Genomic DNA, 18,734 nt, shown 5'->3' on the forward strand with positions numbered 1-18,734 from the left:
TGGCACCAGGCCCAATACCCGTATCATACACACTGAGCTCTATGAAGCTTTATGGATGTAGAGGGTGAGAGGGGGCCGCAGAGAGCACGTGTGCTTACTCATCCTCTCACTGGTTGTTGAGAAAATGTGCTGAGTCACTGAGTACCAATCAAGAGTAAAATAATGCAGAGACTGCAAATACTAATCTCCTTCACCCTGCCCTCCTCCTTCCTAACAGCAAGAAGACTCAGGTGATATTCTTAACTCTGAAAACACTAGGGCATGGACAAATCCACACACCCTTCGTCCCTTAAGAAAAGCTTTCAGAGTCAAACTCTCAAAAATGTAAGGCACTAGACAAAACTACTTCATAACAATAATTGTCTCTGGGTAGAGGGGGTAAGGGTGATTTCTAGGATATAACTTCAAAATATTTCAACTCACTAATTACGAAAACTCCCACCAAGGTTAAAGGGTCAGCCCAACACAAAACTAAAGGAAATACTAGATGAAGGTCACTGGGCTTTGGGAATACTTGCTTTCTCATCTTCCTAGAGGCAGAAGAGTCTAACATGGTAGAAAGAAAATTCCACCAATGGAACACTTTTGAGCAAAGGGAAAAAAAGAGAGCAGTCATAAGGGCACATGAACTTGGGTTGACTTCTGCTTGTTTTCCATTCTTCCTCCTTTTCTAGGTTGGACATGTTAATGAAAAACTAGCATGAGGCTGGCATTATTTCAATAAACGTTAAGATTTAACTCATTAGTCATTAAGTCACCCTAAACTCTGGTCTGGGAGCAGTAAGAAAACAACTATATAATAAAAAGGTTTATAAAGCATTAAATAGCTTTGTCTTGCTTTTGCTTAAATTTTATTTTATTTTATTTTATTTTTGCTCAAATTTTAATTTAAAGCAACTAAAATCCAAATTCTCTGGCCTATTACTGAAGAACATCTGAAACTCACCAACCTATCCCTCTACATCTATGACTTCACACTTTATGCTCAAAGCCAACAGGGTCCTAGTTGGCCCTATCCACAACTTTCTTCTGCCAGGCATGCTCTTCCTTTCTCCAAATTCTACCCATTCCTCAAATCTCCAGTCAAATGTTACCTCCTCCTGAAGTCTTCCCTGACCTCAAAGACTGAAACACTCTCTTCTTCATATTAATATCCGTAGCATCTAAATTTCAGTCATCTATGTACATGCTTCTGAGTTTAAGCTTCTAGTGGAGGACAGGCAAGCCCAGCATCAATTTATCTTTACCTGCATCAGACCACTTCATTCCGTGCTGTGCATGTATCTTGGAGAGGGCTCAAATGTTCATTGAATTAAGAAAACAAATATCACATCTTAAAATAAACAAATAAACAAACCAGGGCTCATGGAGTTATGTGATCTACATATGCATATATATGAGTGCAATCATAGAAAAGAAGCTATGCCTGAACCATGCCTCAGACACAGAAACAGTGTTAAGGAGTGGTCTAGACATAAATCTTCACGTTTATTGAAATAATGCCAGCCTCATGCCAACCAACGTTAGTACTTAGGCCCAAAGAACTAACAGCAACAGAAGGCGCCCCTGTTAGCACTTCAGGATTAAAGCATGTCTGCTAAGCATGGAATTGTGTGTGGCCACAGCATTAACTTAATAGTCCTAAACAAAAGTAGGTGTTAGTCACCCTGTCTTTAGGGTGACTAACATTATTTTTACCATTAATTTATCATTATCTCTAAGTAGATGTGATACAAATATTTGAAGATGTGACTGATTAGAGCAATTTTCCCCAAGAACATTTCAAAGGAAAGATTTGGCCACAATATTAAGAAATGGGCAAACTGTGCACTCTGCAACTTGGCTTACAGAGTAAAAAAAGAAAATCACCGGCCTGTTTAAAATCAGAATCTGTTCCTTGGCGCTTTGCTTCTGACTTCTGTTTAACACAGTTTCAGGTCAACTGGGCCTATCAAAGGCTAATGGTGGTGAGTAAAACCTTGTTTTTCAATTAAGAGCCACAGATGTATTCTGATCTTTTGTTCCTTGGAGTAGTTTTTTTCTTTCTGAGGGACAGTAACTATACCTGGCAACTGGAACGTCTGGTCCCAGATTTTATATTAACAACTAATAGAGAAATGATGGTTATGATTATATGACATGAAATTTTAATCTCTTATCCAATTACCAGCTTACATTTTAAACAACGATATGTTTTACGTAGCCATTCTGCTTCCCAACTACTTAAAGTATCCATTTTTTATATCATCTCTGCACCAAAAATCTTTTGTCATCCTTTTGGTTCCATCTATCAGCAAACTGTGAACATAGCAGACAAATTCAAGATCTATAAATCTTGAGAAATTCTGGTTTTTGACAGGTTAAATGCAAGAGCATTCTAGGTGGCATGTAAACTTGTGAAAGCATTTGATATGTATTCACTTTAGTGTGTATAAAAATATTGGTTGCATAAACCTTTGATTTGATTGCTTAGGTCAAGGCTAAGCAAAAAGAAAAAAAAAAACAACTAACGAAAAATATTTTAAGTAATTAAAGTTCAGAGGGTACAAGGATATGATAAAAACTACAAAACAAACAAACAAAAAAACCCACAGGATTCAAATTTCAAAGTTTTAGAAAGATAAAAGGATAATAAAAATGAAATTCATAGACTCCTGAAATTTTATAAAAGTGATACTAGCCTTCCTGTTTCTTTAACATGTTAAGCGCCCAGCCTGTTTTGTCTTCCAGACGGAAAGTATAGTGTCAGTCGGTCACCGACTGATGTGTTAAGATAAGGCTCAATCACATGAAGTAAATTTGTCTGATGCCTAACTTTGATTTTGGGGACAAAAGGTACAACAGTGACTCTACTTCCAGTTCTCCACTTACAAAGAAAAAGCTTACTGCTGCCACCGCACATCCCGATGTCAATTCTTCTCTACCCAATTGGGAGAGACCCTGTCCCCAGAAATTTCACAGGACCACACCCCAGTTTCCCAGGTTTGACCTCTTCCTGCTCAACAAGCCATATTTGGACAAGCCTGCACACTCCCAAGGCTTAATCTACATCAGGGGTGGGGAACATCACCAAATATTTGACCAAATATAGCAGGCTAATTCTTTTTAATATATTTTATTGATTTTTTACAGAGAGGAAGAGAGAGGGATAGAGAGTTAGAAACATCGATCAGCTGCCTCTTGCACACCCCCTACTGGGGATGTGCCCGCAACCAAGGTACATGCCCTTGACCGGAATCGAACCTGGGATCTTTCAGTCCGCAGGCCGACGCTCTATGCACTGAGCCAAACCGGTTTCGGCTAGCAGGCTAATTTTTAAAAAATATTTTTATTCACTTCAGAAAGGAAAGGAGAGAGAGATAGAAACATCAATGATTAGAGAGAATCATTGATTGGCCGCCTCCCACATGCCCCCTGCTGGGGGTTGAGCCTGCAACCTGGGTATGTGCTCTGACCAGAATCAAACCATGACTCCCTGGTTCATAGGTCGATGCTCAATCACTGAGCTACACTGGCTGGGAAGCAGGTTAATTTTTAAGTTGATAGTTTTATACGGCCAGCAAATGTTATAAATATCCAAATGGCGCTTGGCAGAGAAAAGGTTCCCCACCCCTGATCTACACGGATGCACTAATGACTCTAAGTTTGTTTCCTGTTCTCCTCTTGCCCTGCTCTATGTATCTACTGATCATTTTACCTGGATGCACTTCAAATTCAACATGCTTAAAAGCAAACTCATTCTTACCAGCAAACCTAGGCACCCCAATGTGTCCCTCCCCTTCCAGAGATGCCCCTAAATTTCTCTCACCTCCTCCACCTCATTATTACGCTGAAGACAGACCCAGGGCCTCTCTCACGTGGGCTAGCACAAGAGCCTCCCGACTGCTCTCTGTGTTTTCTCTCTCTCCTTGTGCAGGTATTTTTTCCTTAACTGCCTCAAAACTAATCTTCCTAAGACAAAGTCAAGTCTTAAAAATCCCTTATCAGCTCAACCTCATTAGTCATTAGGTCACACATATTAAGACTATAGTGAGATAGCAGACATACCTATCCGAATGGCTAAAATAAAGATTATTGAGGGGGATCAGCTGGAAGAAGGTAAACGGGATAAATGGTGACAGAAAGAGACTAGACTTTGGATGGAGGGTATACAATGCAATGTGCAAATGATGTATTGTAGAATTGTGCTTATATAATTTTATTAACCAACGTAACCCATGTAAATGCAATTAAAAAAAATAAAGATAATGATAACACCAAATATTGGCAGGAATGCAGAGAAACTGGATGCATACACTATTGGTGGGAATGTAAAATTGTACAGCTACTATGAAAAAGGGTATTGATGTTTCTTATGAAACTAAGCATGTACTTATCATATGACCCAGCAATCGCATTCCTGGGCATTCCAGAGAAATGAAGCTTATCCACACAAAATCCTACATACAAATATTCAAAGCAGCTGTATTTGTAATAGTAAAAAATTAGAAGTAATTCTAATGTCCTTCAACAGGTAAATGGTTAAACAAACTATGGTTTATCTATAACATGGAATACTGCTCACAATTAAAAGGGAAGAAATATTGAAACACAACAAATTAGATGGATGTCAAGGGACAAACGCTGAATGAAAAAAAGCCAATCTCTAAGATTCCATACTATAGATTCCATTTATATACAACTAGAGGCCCAGTGCATGATTTAATCATGCACATGTAGGCTGTCTGTCCGCTGGTCGGGACCCGGTGTGGCCGGCAGCTCCTAAGTCCCTGGACCCCTATGGTGAGGCGGGGCGGGGGCGTGGTCCTCGTGCGGCTGGAGCCCAGGCAGGGGTCTTGCCTTCGCCTCCCGCCCAGGAAGGCTGGGGCCGCAGCGCCCCCTCTGCCTTCGTGGAAACCCTCGTCCTCTGCGGACACCGGGACACCGCCATGTGCTCCTGCGGCCCAACTGCCGCCAGACTCCTCCCCCCGGGAGCCACGCCGACCGCCCACCCTCGCTGCCTCCAAACGCCCGGCTCGCTGCCCCAGAGGCCAACGCGAGCTCAGCGTCCTGCCGGCCCAATCACCACCCCAGCCTCCCTGAGTCCCGCCCCCTGTATCTCCCACTGGCCCAATCGTGGGCGTAGCGGAGTGATGGTAATTTACATACTACCTTTTTATTATGTAGGATACTTAAAATGACAAATAGAGATGGAGAACAGAATCATGGTTGCCAGAGCTTAGGGCAGAGGGTAGGGAGATGGCTGTGGTTATAAAAGGGTAGCATGGGATGGAGGTGTTTTGTATCTTGACTGTGGTAGAGGTTCATACAAATCTATATGTTATGCCCAGAGTTCAGGGTCCCCAATAATCAACCACTAGGGAGCCTTTTCTCCGATGCAAAAGCAAAGAGTCTTTATTCAAACCCGGGTTTGGCTCCCAGCCCCCTCCTGACGCAGCAGTGGGGCCAGAGAGCGAACCCCGGGGGAGTGATGAATTATAAAGGGTTGGACATTTGGGTGGGCTTAGGGAAGTGACGTGGGTTACAGAGATTGCCTAATTTGGACTGAATCTACTTCTCTACATTCCTATTGGCAGGTTTATGCAACTGTTACATTCTCGCGGTTTTCTAAGAAAAAGGAGTCATATACATAGTTACACAGGATGGAGGGTACAGTACATTTTGTGCTGTCCTGCTCTGCCCTTTCATTCCCCCCTTGTCTTGGGACACCTGGCTCAATCATGAGACGGTTTGCATTTCTACTTTGTCTCTTACTTCTGGTCAAGGCCTTTAGTACTACAGTCCCCAACAGTAATGTCCACAGTGAATTCCAGTTCCTCTCCTGCAGGTGTCGCGTTTCCTCCTGGTCTGCTTGGAGCCCAGGCTAGGGATCTCATGGGTGAGGCCGCTGGTTGCCAGGATCCAGGCCGTTTCCTGGTGCAGGAGCTGGGAGTGGTGTAGCCAGGTCTGGACGCCGTCTACTTCAACAGCCGTGGGCGTGCTCAGGATAATAGTGTAGGGTCCCTTTCAGGTTGGGGTGAGTCCTTGGGCAGTGAACTTCTTTACCCACACCAAGTCCCTGGGCTGGAAGGGATGTACAGGGTCCGCAGTGGGCACTGGCAGAGCATCACGAACAAGCTTATGGGTGGCTCTCTGGGTATACTGCAGAGCCTGTAAGGACTTGAGTAAGGGAATGGTTATGAATTCCAGCTTTCAGTTTCTCCCTGACCCTGGAAAGGAGGGGGTGGGGAGGTCTATCATACATGATCTCTAAAAGGGGGAAACCCCTACCGGTAGGGGGTACACCTGGCCCATAAGAGGGTGAAGGGCAGGAGGTTGGTCCAGTTTTCACCCGTTTCTAGGGTAAATTTAGTTAAATTCTTTTTTTGAGTCTTGCTCATGCCTGTCCTAAGGCTTGAGCTATATTTTGAGATATCTTGGCTACAAAGGCGGGGCTGTTATCTGATCCTATGACTACTGGCAGCCTGAATCTAGGTATAATCTCCTGGCAACTATAGAGGTAGTTTCTGTCCTAGTGGGGTATGCGTCAACCCAACCCGAGAAGGTGTCTATGAGAACTAGCAGGTACTTGTACTCTGATGCTGGTGGCTTAATTTCTGTGAAATCTACCTCCTAATGCTCTCCTGGGGAATTTCCCTGGGGCCTGAATTTCCAGGGGGACCTTCTTACCTTGCTTAGTATTTATCTGTGCATAAACTGTACTTCTAGTGACTATGCTTTTAATTATTTTATCAAAGAGTACCTGCCTTGCAGAAGTTCAGAAGTCTTGGTGACGCCAAGTGGGTAGCCTGGTATAACTGGGTAACTAACGTCCAACCTATAGCCTCTGAGACCAACAGTCTGTCACCTGGTAGGGTACACCAACCATCTGGTCCTTTAATGGCTTGCTTCTGTTCTGCCAATTCCTCCTTTTGTTTGGTGTAAGAGGGGGTCTGTGTAGGTCCAGGTCCGTCAGGGTTACTAAAACTTGTAAAGACCCCACTGGTTTTTGGGCGGCTTCCTTGGCAGTTTGGTCTGCGGCTCTATTTCCTCTGGCTTCAATTGTCTTCCCTTTCTGATGTCCTTTGCAGTGCACTATTGCAACTGCCCTTGGGAGCCAAATGACCTTTAATGTGGCTAAAATTTCTTCCTTATTTTTAATGTCCTTTTTCACTGCAGTTGGTAACCCTCTTTTCTGGTGGATGGCACTGTGTTCCCATCGGAGGGCCTGGATTAAGGCCAAAAGCTCGACTTTTTGTGCCATGGTTCCCCTATTCAGGGACTGCGCCCAAATGGTGCGGTTCAGGGTGACTACCGCTGCTCCTGCATATCGGATGCCATCCTGAACATAACTGCTCCCAACCGTGAACAGTACCTTGTCTGGTGATGATAGTGGGGCATCTGTCAGGTCTGGGCGAGCCATTTGTACTGCGTCTGTTACCTCCGTGCAGTCATGAATGGGTTCCTCTGGGTCATCATCTGGAAGCAGGCTGGCAGGGTTGATGGCCAGTGTCTTATGGAACCGGACGCAGGGCTGGTCCAGGAGAAGAGCTTGGCACTGGGTGATCTTGGTGTTTGATATTTATCTCTCCGGAGCACCTTGAGGGAGGGCCTCCACACCATGGGGTGTGGTCAGGGCTAGTTCCTGGCCCAGAGTCTGCTTATCTGCCTCCTTTACCAGCAATGCTGTGGTGGCCACTGCCCGGAGGCACGCTGGCCACCCTGCTGCCACAGGGTCTAGTCTCTTAGACAGATAGGCAACAGGTCTCTTCCAGGGACCTAGAGTCTGAGTGAGAACCCCTTTGGCAATGCCTCTTTCCTCACTCACGTGGGAGGTGGAAGGGCTTCGTGACGTCTGGTAAGACTAGGGCAGGTGCTGAGATGAGAGCCTTCTTTAGCTCCTCAAAGGCCCATTGTTCCACTTCGGTCCAGTTCAGTGGCTACGTTCCCCCAGTACTTGAGTCTAGAGGTTTAGCAATCTCTATGAGCCCCGGTATCCACAGGTTGTAGTATCTAACTGCCCCTAAGAATTCCCGCTCCATCCCCCTCAAAGGATATGATGGCAGTCCAAATAGTTTCTGTAGGAGGTCACATCTACACAGGGGGTACGGGCATTCTGGCATGACCAGAAATGAATGAGTTACCGTGTTCTTTCCGAGGTCCATAGTCCTTTTTGATGTCTAAGGAAAACAGGCAATTTGTCCGGTGGCTTCCTGGACTGCTGTCTTCTTAGAGGTTATGGGTCCCATCGGCTCTGTCAAGACTGAATAGGCTGTTCCAGTGTCCACCAGGAAACTAACAGGTTTGCTCCCCACTTGTAAGGTTACCCTGGAGGCTTAATGGAAAGGAACCCCGGTCCTGTCAGTACTTTTCCTCTAAGTTAAAGACCCTTGGAGTCTGAGTCTCCCCTTTCTGCTTCTCTAGCTAACCTGCCAGGACATTTTCTCTTCCTGTGCCTCTGCTTCTTACAATAGGTATACTAATTCCTTCCTATTTGCTGCTGGCTTTTTCTTCTTTCTAATATTTCTCTGTTCTTTTTCTTACTATATATATATATAAACTTTTATAAATTTTAAATTAGTCTTTAAACCTTCTTCTATGTCTTTCAAAAATGCATAACCATGCCTCAAACCTTTTATTATTTTAAAATATTTAGAAAAGGCAGAGGGAGAAGGGAGCAGGCTCAGCCACTTGAATTTCAAACTGCCACGTTTTTCCTATAGATAAGAATCTCAGATTCTGATAAGCCTGGAAAGGGGAATTTCTAGCTGACGCCTTTAAGCCCCCTAACAGAACACAGTGAAAAGTGTCCAAGGAGTCGCCGAGGGTTCTTGGGTCTCATTGGGGCGGAGGGGGTCACAAGGGAATTTCCCTCCTCGTTGCTGCCTCTAGCCACTCAAAACAACCCCTGGAGGGGATGGACACCGGGTGGGCGGAGGCAGGGAGCGCGGCGCGGGTCCCACCGAGGCGTTTTCATCTGGCAGTCCACTCTCTGTTCCCACTGGGAAAAGTGCTTGCCTCCTGCTAACGAAGGTGGCATGGGGGAACCGGTGACCCCTACACTGTAATCAGACTCCCTGACCTTTCTGAAAAGCCACTCTGCTTGAGTGTGTTTCTATTAAAAATTACTGATTTCAAAATGATAACTTAGGAGTTGCCACACACACACAAGGACCAAGTGGCCTACAAAATATTCTCCTTTTCTTTGAAAGGTTTTATAATGTACATTAATCACATCAAACTTAATGGCCAATTGAGACAAACACTTCTGAGACCGTTCCTCCACCAATAATTAAGACTGGGTGGTGGCAGGTGTCAGAAATAAGATTCATTTAGGTTTTGAGCTTGCTGGGCAGACTTGGTGACTTTGCCAGCTCCAGCTTCCTTCTTATAGTTAATTTTGGAATGTGGTCCCTGCTTTAAATCTCTTTGGACTATAATTGTTATAACTTTATATCTTTAAATTAATAAATATAGACAGAAATGTTATTAGGCAGGCCGATTACCCCTCTGACAGAGAGAAAACACCCCTGGGAAAAAAGAATCCCAGTGGCCACTCGGGGGGGGTTGCTACCTGTCAGAGCACTCAGCCTTAAACAAATTAAATGTTTCTTATTTCCTTTTATAGACTTCTATATATGAACAAATAATTATAACCAGGCAGACAACAAAATATCAAATAAACATCTGTCCTTATATCATTTCAGTAAATAAGTATTCTTATATTCTTGGGATCTAAGCAGATAACAGGAACACTGCCTCTAAGTCCCCTGATGGGGGCCTCCCTTTCCTATCGTCGCTTTTTCTGGCTTCTGCCATAGGCCAGTGGGTGGGACCAGTGTGTTGAAGGAAAAATCATCCTGCAGTCCGGCTCGGGGAGGGACAGGTTACACATGGAGCGTTGTTTCAGGAGAGGCAAAACCTTGATAAAAGCTCAGTAATCCAATCACACAGTCAAAGGTTAAACTGGAAGGGAAGAACCACTCAATGTCCTCTAAGAGGATTTTAACAAACTGATAACAAACTGACAAAACCTTGACAAATCAAAACTCAATAAATAATATATACATATAGGGCCCAATTATGACAGAAAATATAAGACAAAAAGACAAAACAAACAGTCCTGATACCAACATGACAAAACACAAAACAAACACCTGTTGAGAGGGAGAGCCTGCAGCCCCTTCTGGGGGGTCCCTCTCTCCTCTCGCAGGAGGAGATTTCTTGTGAGCTGAAAGCCTGGATGGCCTCCTGAAAGAAAATATTTTTAATCCAGTTACAGATGCTATTAGAATCAGGATGAGAGAGGAAGGGAAAGTCCAGGTTATGTCCTCTATGAGGATCCTAATAACTGAAAACAGTAAGTTAAACAAATGGTTAACGGGGTCTATAAAAGAGTTAATAGTAACTTCAGCCTTAGTTTCACGTTGGACTATGATGTCACAGGCAAGGACAGGGCCTGTACATCTCTCCGCCCTGTGAAGCTTTTAGGAGTCTCCCAGCACCAAAAGAGATAAGGAAGCTGTAAATAAAAGTTCTTTTGTTCTTTGAAATGTTATAAATGGATACTTTTAAATCAAACTTAGGACTTTAAAAATTCAATTTAATACAGTAAATTCACAAATCAGAGCAAACTGAAACCTTCATTTATACAAACAGAGGAATTTTTATCATCTAAGTGGGCTGATTCCCTCTCTAACGGAGAACAAAGGACTCTGAGAAAAAGGTGTCTCAGCAGCTGCTAAAGACCTTTGTATTCCGCCACAGCAGGTCCGCCCTATCTTTAAATAAATTAAACAGCAGAAAGAGATAACAAATATTTTCACATTTATATTTATATACCAAACAGTCTGAGTTTTTGACTCCTACTAGATATTTATCAGAGTTTAAACAGTCACCTGAATAATTTGCCTGAGGAAGCTCTATGGCCTGGGGGCGGGGGGGGGGGGATTAAGCTCCCCTTTCCACTCACTTGGAGTGGACTGAGTCTATCCCATAATGTCCGTCCAGTAAGTCCACAGAAGTCCACAGAAAGACACAGAAACCAAACAGACAAAGACACCCAGGAACAGCTGGACAATGGCCCTGCGCCAACCAGCGGGAACGACCCGCTTCATCCCAGAGGTTTGAGGGGAGGCCACTCCCCTCCAGACGGGGGTTTTTACGCCCCTCCAGATGGAGAATCAGAGCATCCTCTGACCCTCCTACCCAAGGTCCACCTGTGCGTCTACTTAGACCGTTTATGGGTACTTCAGACTTGGCTTCAGAAGCGAGCTCACACAGAACAGACAATACAGACACTTACCGCGGTCAGTCAGCAGTCAGACTCTTCGGATCGGGTCCCTCGTGGGTATTGGGGAACCCCGGGCGAGCCCCCAAATGTTATGCCCAGAGTTCAGGGTCCCCAATAATCAACCACTAGGGAGCCTTTTCTCCGATGCAAAAGCAAAGAGTCTTTATTCAAACCCGGGTTTGGCTCCCAGCCCCCTCCTGACGCAGCAGTGGGGCCAGAGAGCGAACCCCGGGGGAGTGATGAATTATAAAGGGTTGGACATTTGGGTGGGCTTAGGGAAGTGATGTGGGTTACAGAGATTGCCTAATTTGGAATGAATCTACTTCTCTACATTCCTATTGGCAGGTTTATGCAACTGTTACATTCTTGCGGTTTTCTAAGAAAAAGGAGTCATATACATAGTTACACAGGATGGAGGGTATAGTACATTTTGTGCTGTCCTGCTCTGCCCTTTCACTATACATGTGAAAAAACTGCACAGAATACACACACATAAACGAATGAATGTAAAATTGGTGAAGTCTTAATCAGGTGGATGGACTGTATTAATGTCAATCAATCTCCTATTGTGATATTCTACTATAGTTATTCAAGAAGTTACCATTGGGGGAAGCTGGATAAAGTGCATAAGGATCTATCTATATTATTTTTTACAACAGCACATGGCTCTACAGTTATCTCAAAATAGAAAGTTAAAAGATGAAAAAACCCTCCTCAATAACAACTAATAGTTCCCCAATACCCCCAGTAAAGCATGGCATGCAGAATTTCCCTTACACATCCTACAATCGAGACAACTAGTTCTAAGAGCTAACATCTATTGAGCACAGGCTATGTGGCAGGCACCATTCTAAGCATTTTTATGTATTATCTCATTTAATCTTCAATTATCCCACAAGTTCAGTTCTACCATCAATGCTATTTTAAGAAACTTTTTAAAAAGATTATTAAAAACTGATTTTTAGAGAGAGAGAGAGAAACATCGACGTGAGAGGGAAACATCAATCAGCACACCCCTTACCAGGGATCAAGCCCACAACTCAGGCATGTGCCCTGACCGGGAATCGAACTGGCAACCTTTCCATATATAGGGCGAAGCCCAATCAACTGAGCCACACTGGCCAGGGCCTGTGAATGCTATTTTATTCATAAACCACTAAGGCACAGATGATATACTGGCAAGTAGCTTGACAGCATCACCAACTAATCATCTTTCAAAGCCCTGTTCCAATGTTACCTTTGTGACTTCTTCTAGATTAAAGTGCTATACTAACAGTGTCAAAAACTCAGAAGATATTAATAAATGTTTAATTAACAAGGTCTAGACAAAAGGACACAAACACTTTAAGGATTTGACACTGATTACACTGAATCTCTGCTTCTCCAAAGTTAAGTTTGAATGGGAAAGTATTGTAGAGATTATTCTGGGGACAGAAAACACCCATTAGTGAGAAAATGTTAATAAGACAGCCAAAGAGGGACAGCTAATGTTAGGCTGATGGAACTCCAGTGTCAGCTGCAAAGCCCACATCTTTCTCAAGTTTTCACAAAACATATACATGAACACAAATACATGACTTCTTAAACCCAGTCATCCCCACGTCCCCTTTTCGTGACTTTTGCAAGTCATGATCTCTTTTCTTAGAAAAAAGACATTTTCTCCTGTTTAAGATGTATATTCATTACTTCCTTTAGGAGAAACTAGATTACATGTTTTTACTTGAAAAGCTTACTGATTATCCTACAACAATCTAGAATTGTCCCAAGTACTGTCTAAATTCTGAATGAGTCTCTCCAAAGGAGTCACTTTAAACACAGACAACAGAAGCAGAGGGGAAGAAAATAACTTTAAGCCCATGAATGAAGCTTAATGGTCCAGAATTCCTCTGCTCAGGTCCCCCTCCCCTCCCACAAGTTGTCTTCCCTTAAGCAAAGCCTTTGCAGAAGGCACCAAAGGTGAGCAGAAGTGGCAGAGAGAAGGCAAAGGGAGAAATAGGTGGAAGGCTGAGAGCCAACCTCTCCTCTTTCGTAAGTAACCATAACTTCTTTTTTTTTAATGAGTTTATCTGTGCCAAACTGACATGCCAGGGAACAAGATCTCAAATGCTCCCCATAAATTCTTAACAGTGATCTAAAGCCAATAAAATAAAAGAAACTCTGCATTACATGAAAAAAAGGTGTGGCCTAGTATAACAAGCAGCTAAGACAAGGAACTCAGAAAGGAAATACTGACCAGCCCAGCTCTCTTGCATTTGGAGTCCTCTTCGTCCTGTCTGGAAGCACTGGTTCTCTCGCCCACATTTCTGTAACCAGGACTAGGGATGATACACTCTTTTCCTACGTCGATGTCCTTCATCTTCTCTGATTGGAGACGCCAGGGCTCAGACTCCTGGTTTCACTTGAGAATTTCTGAAATTAAAAATTCACCAAGAACAGATATTTCCTAAATTGTGCTTTATAATATGCAAAAATGCCTTAAAATAGGAAAAAGGGCATAAGCACTGAGATTTTCTACCCCTATATCTATAAAAAATATTTAAAAGCTTTTTCAAGTACCACTCATATTTTCAAGAAAAAAAAAAATCAATGTAATAGGATCAAGAATGATCTCCTCCCACTGCTAAGGAAAACAAAAAAGATAAGAAAAACAGACACACTGGTAAAGAGACACCCAACTTCTTCCCCTAGGTTCAAACCCAAGTATTTATAGGTCTTTAAAAAAAAAGACTTTCTGGAAACAATTTAAGTTTGTTCTAAGGATTATAAACTTCACAATTTAAAAATGGATATTATTCCTCCTACTAAGTTTTACTAAATGAAAACTTACAAAACACTTATTCTGCCAATGATCTATCCCATCTTTGCATTTTTATAATTAGATAGTGAAGAAGCTGATATTACTTTAAAGTACCATGGAGTTACATAGCTAACATACAAAAACAATATTATGCCTTCACTTTAAAAACAAATTCCCCTTGGGATATGAAAGTGTTCTAAAATTAGATAGTAGTGATGCACAATTCTGTGACTATACTAACAAAACACTTTAAGAGGCTGAATTTCCATGCATGGTTTAAAAATAATAGTACATTTCAACAAAGCTATTATTCAAAAACAATAACCAAGACAAACTTCCCACCCTGCCCTATGAAGGCTTACCTAGTATGACCTGAAACTGTTCTAATTCTAATCAATATCCTGTATCAACTTTTGTTACTTTTGAAAAAATAAAACACATACACACCTCTCTGAAACATTTCCCCCACTCTATGATGGTTCAAACCTTCCCAGATACAAGCTGAGAAAACCCCATTCAGACCAGCCTCACTAGAAATTAAAGAAGTGCAGCCATGTTGCCTTTTAAATTCCATAAACTCTTGCTAGCAATCACTGCAACTTCAAAGTACTACTCTGCAGACCAAATTCTGACAGCTACAATTCCTTTTTTAAGGTATCAGAAAAAAGGAGAACACTTACTAATCCTCTAAATACGAAGGACGGAATTTCCTCCACAGATCAGTGCTTCCAGCACAAAGAAAGCTTGACTTCTTGCCTTTCAGAAGTCTGATTCAAGTACTCTGAGTTGATACTTAGTTCCTTATCTTAAAAAAATAAAATAAAGTCACCTTGTCCAATGACAAATTGCATGATGAGCAATCCCGTCACTGAGACCTCAGTAAGCCTAAACTATAAACAGACCTGGCACCTGCCAGTGTCTGGATGCAGAGAGTAGTAATCCTCCTTGTTACAAGGGTCACAAAAGTCCAACCTTCCACTCCAGTGGTTCCGGAGCCTAGCTAATTTATGGAAGCTGAAAAGATTAGTCATACTTTGGAAAAAGGCAGGAGGAGGGGAGGGAGGAGGCCAAAGGAACTCATTTATATGATCAAATGCCGTGTCAAGAACACGAAGATCACCTCAGCTGTAGAAGCACTCACAATAACCAAAGTTTCTTTCAATCACTTTATTTCAATTTATTCTACATATGAAGGAGGTGGGGCGCAGTTTTCCATCACCTCTAACACTCTTGCTTTTGCACCAAGACTCTCCTTCCAGTGATACAAGTGTACAATGAAACAGATGACCCTGCTGGGGGGTGGGGCTTGCACAGGATTAAGAACTTCAATGAGCCAGACTGGTGTTCCCAAATTGCCTGAATTCATAACTTAGGTTTCCAACATCTCAGGAAATCTGGTTCCAGGTGCTGAAACTGCTTGAGAGAACCCGACCTGAGGCTACAAGGATTCCTATTCACCACCCTCTTCCAACCCACTTGTTGTGTTCCCAACCTTCTGCACCTTTCACTTACGCTGGACCCCAGTATAACCTACCCATCTCCTCCATCAAAACCTGAAACTTTGCCAACCATTGCCGTGCCTCCTGCCTCCCCACGTCGGTGCAGAAACCAACGGGGCCCTGTCTAATAAATACAAAGCATCATGCAGCTCTGTGTGGTGGGAGTGGAAAGGGCACTGATGAAATCAAGAGATCTGGGTTCCATCCTGGGCTCTGACGTGCGTGCTTAAGTCACGAACCTCATTTGCCCATTTGCAAAAACAAACAAACAAAACACGAGAGGGTGGCTTCTCAGGTCGCTGGCAGCTCAGGGTGTCCCAGGCCGTCCGCCCCACAACTTGAGGATGGGGCCTTCTCTCTGGCCAGCTTCGTCGGGGATGCCCTGGACCCGAGGGCGTTCCCAGGTCCACTAGGGGCCTGGCGAGCCGATAGCGACCCACACCCACGGGCTGCGGGCGCAGCAACCCCTGGTGGCCGCAGCCGGGAATGTAAGCCAGCACTCGACCGCTCATCCCACCCTACATGCCTTCCCAGGCCCGCACTTCACCACGTGCCCCGAGGGGTCGCGTCCCAAGGAGGGGGCGGCGGGAGACCTGAGGAAGGCCAGGCCCCGTTTCTCAGGTGCCTGGCTTCTCCCGAACTGCCCGTCTCCGGATCACAGCCCGCCGGCCCCAGAGGAAACACAGGGGAGTGAGCCAACTGACAACTGAGGGAGAAGGAAGGGGGCGGCGGCGGCCTCTACTTACCTGTGCCCCAGGTCCCAGACCGCCGCGCCGACCACTCGACCATGCTGCCGAGCTCCAGCTCCGGGACAAAAGAACCGTTTATAACGGCATTGGCCGCCAGACTGCGCAGGCGTGCTGCACAAAGACTCCCCAAGACTGAAGGGAATTGTAGTCCCTCTTCCATGGAGCCCGGGGCTGGGCACGCGGCGAAGGACTCTATTTCCCAGAAGCCCTGCAGTCGCCCGGGGGGAGGTGCAGGGTGCTTTTCAACCCCGCTCCTAGCTCTGCACCATCCCCCCCGCCAGCTCTCCCGCGACCCGGTCTGCAGTCCTCTCTGAAGCCGCTGCCCTCACGGGCGGCGGGGAGGGTGGACCGGAGCCTGTGTGGTACGGCAGCCCAGTGTCTGTAGGCAGGTGATCCCGACCGTGTGCGGTCGTGTATGTGGAAGGGCAGAGCAGGACAGCACAAAATGTACTGTACCCTCCATTCTGTGTAACTATGTATATGACTCCTTTTTCTTAGAAAATTGCAAGAATGTAATAATTGCATAAACCTGCCAATAGGAATGTGGAGAAGTAGACTCAGTCCAAATTAGGCAATCTCTGTAACCCCTGTCACTTCCCTAAGCCCACCCAAATGACCAGCCCTTTATAACCTATTGTTCTCCCGGGGCTCTCTCTCTCTTTGGTCTCACTGCTATGCCAGAAAGAGGCCAGGAGCCAAACCCGGGTTTGAATAAAGACACTTTGCTTTTGCATCTGAGAAAAGGCTCCCTGGTGGTTGATTATTGGGATTCCCGAACTCTGGGCATAACATTTGGGGGCTCACCCGGGACCCCAATACTAAGGTGACCAGATTTTAACATTGGTAAAGCGGGACACCATTGACACGGGGGGGGGGGGGGCGGTCTTGATTAAAAATTTGGTCTATATGGAGCAACAAAAATTTTCATTGAACGCAAAAATAGTATTGTAATATATTTTTTTAAATTTCAACATAAGTACAATTTACAAATATAATAAATAAAAATTATGTATAGTATTATTTTATTCCTTGGCATATTTCTCATTTAAGTGAATTTTTTTTAGTAGATGGCTGTTGTTGCTTAAAAGGTTAGGAATTTGCCGTAATGTAAGTCGTGAGTGTCACTTTCAAGGCCGGCGCTAGAATTTTTGCCGCCACTATAAAATATAAATAATACGAGTACTGTCTGCTAAATTCAAGAAAATCTATGCATTTATGAAATAAATAAATAAATTAATTACCTGAATTATCTGAATAGCTGATTTGTAATGACATCACTTGTTTAACTAGGTTACTAGCACGCAGTGATGCGTATCCTCAGAGACAGTTACAAAATGTTTTCCTAGCAGAAACCAAGATGGCGGCATAAGGTAAACACCTAATTGTTGCCTACCACAACAATTTTGAAACTACAACTGGAAAACAGAGTGCACACCGTCCAGAACCACTGGAAAGCTGGCAGAGTGGAAAACCTACAAGTAGAGAAAAAAAGAGAGGGGGACGCTGAGCCTCAGGAGCTGTGGAGGTGCAGAGATCCGTGAGCGCGTTAAGGGTGGGCGACTGAATACACGGCAGGCTTGCTCGCAGCACGTGAAGAGGGAGGGCAGTAGACGCTGCATGGCTAGCTTTCTCGTTTGGGAGAAAAACAAAACCTCCCGACTGCACTGAAATCCAGCTGCGGTCGGGGAGAAACTGGTCTGTTAGGCAGTGGGCGAGGCTCGAAAGCTGCCTTCTCTCAGAGGCGCGCAGCCATTGATTAGGGCACAGAGAAACCGGCCCTCTTAGGGCGGAGCAGACAGGAAACCAAAGCTTGTCTGCGCCACCCTGAGACTCTGCCACATCCAAGCTGAGCACAGAAGCTCTCCCAGCAGAGACACTGCTGATCCTCACAGCCAACTGGCTTTGAGATCAACTCCCGCCAGTGATACCAACAATCCCAACCACTCTTCACTCCCGTTTCTGGGGACATGCGGGGGACCCAGACGCCTACGGGACTCTCGGCCATCGGTCGGAGAGTGAGAGTGACTTTTCTGTCGGTGTGGACGACACCAGATTTCAACCACTCTCATAAGGGACACATTCAAGAGGCAGACTCAGTGAGCACCAAAGCACTACTGTGTCTCCAGCACAGCAATTCTTCCGTTATAGACACAGCAGGCCCTCACAACCAATTGGACCGGAGGTCAATTCCTCCCAGTGTACCAACAGCAATCAGGGCTTTTAACTACACCAAGACTTTCCACTCAGCCCACAAAGGGGAGTACCAAGAGCGACCATCTAGGGTGATTGTGGAAGCTGAGCTACCGCCCACTATAGGTCACCAACCACAAAAAGCCACTCCATCAACACAGGGGGGCAGCCAAAATGTGGAGACATCGAACTATGTCACAAGTATGAGAGATAGATGAAAGAAAACT

The 18,734-nt window shown here is 44.5% G+C and overlaps 1 protein-coding gene across 4 annotated transcripts in view; it reads right to left on the reverse strand.

The window, feature by feature from the left end:
• LOC129148560 (ATP-binding cassette sub-family C member 5-like) overlaps positions 1–16,585 on the reverse strand; it is a 157,716-nt gene extending 141,131 nt beyond the window's left edge. For all 4 annotated transcript variants that reach the window (XM_054713784.1, XM_054713785.1, XM_054713788.1 and 1 more), the window contains exons 1-2: positions 16,315–16,585; positions 13,506–13,681 (exon numbers count right to left, since the gene is read on the reverse strand). In XM_054713784.1, coding sequence (XP_054569759.1) covers positions 13,506–13,628 — 123 coding nt within the window. In that variant the 5' untranslated portion in view covers positions 13,629–13,681; positions 16,315–16,585. The remainder of the gene's footprint in view (positions 1–13,505; positions 13,682–16,314) is intronic.
• Between the last annotated feature and the right edge of the window lie 2,149 nt (positions 16,586–18,734).

Source organism: Eptesicus fuscus, chromosome 3 (genome assembly GCF_027574615.1).
Source record: "Eptesicus fuscus isolate TK198812 chromosome 3, DD_ASM_mEF_20220401, whole genome shotgun sequence".
Taxonomy (NCBI): Eukaryota; Metazoa; Chordata; class Mammalia; order Chiroptera; family Vespertilionidae; genus Eptesicus; species Eptesicus fuscus.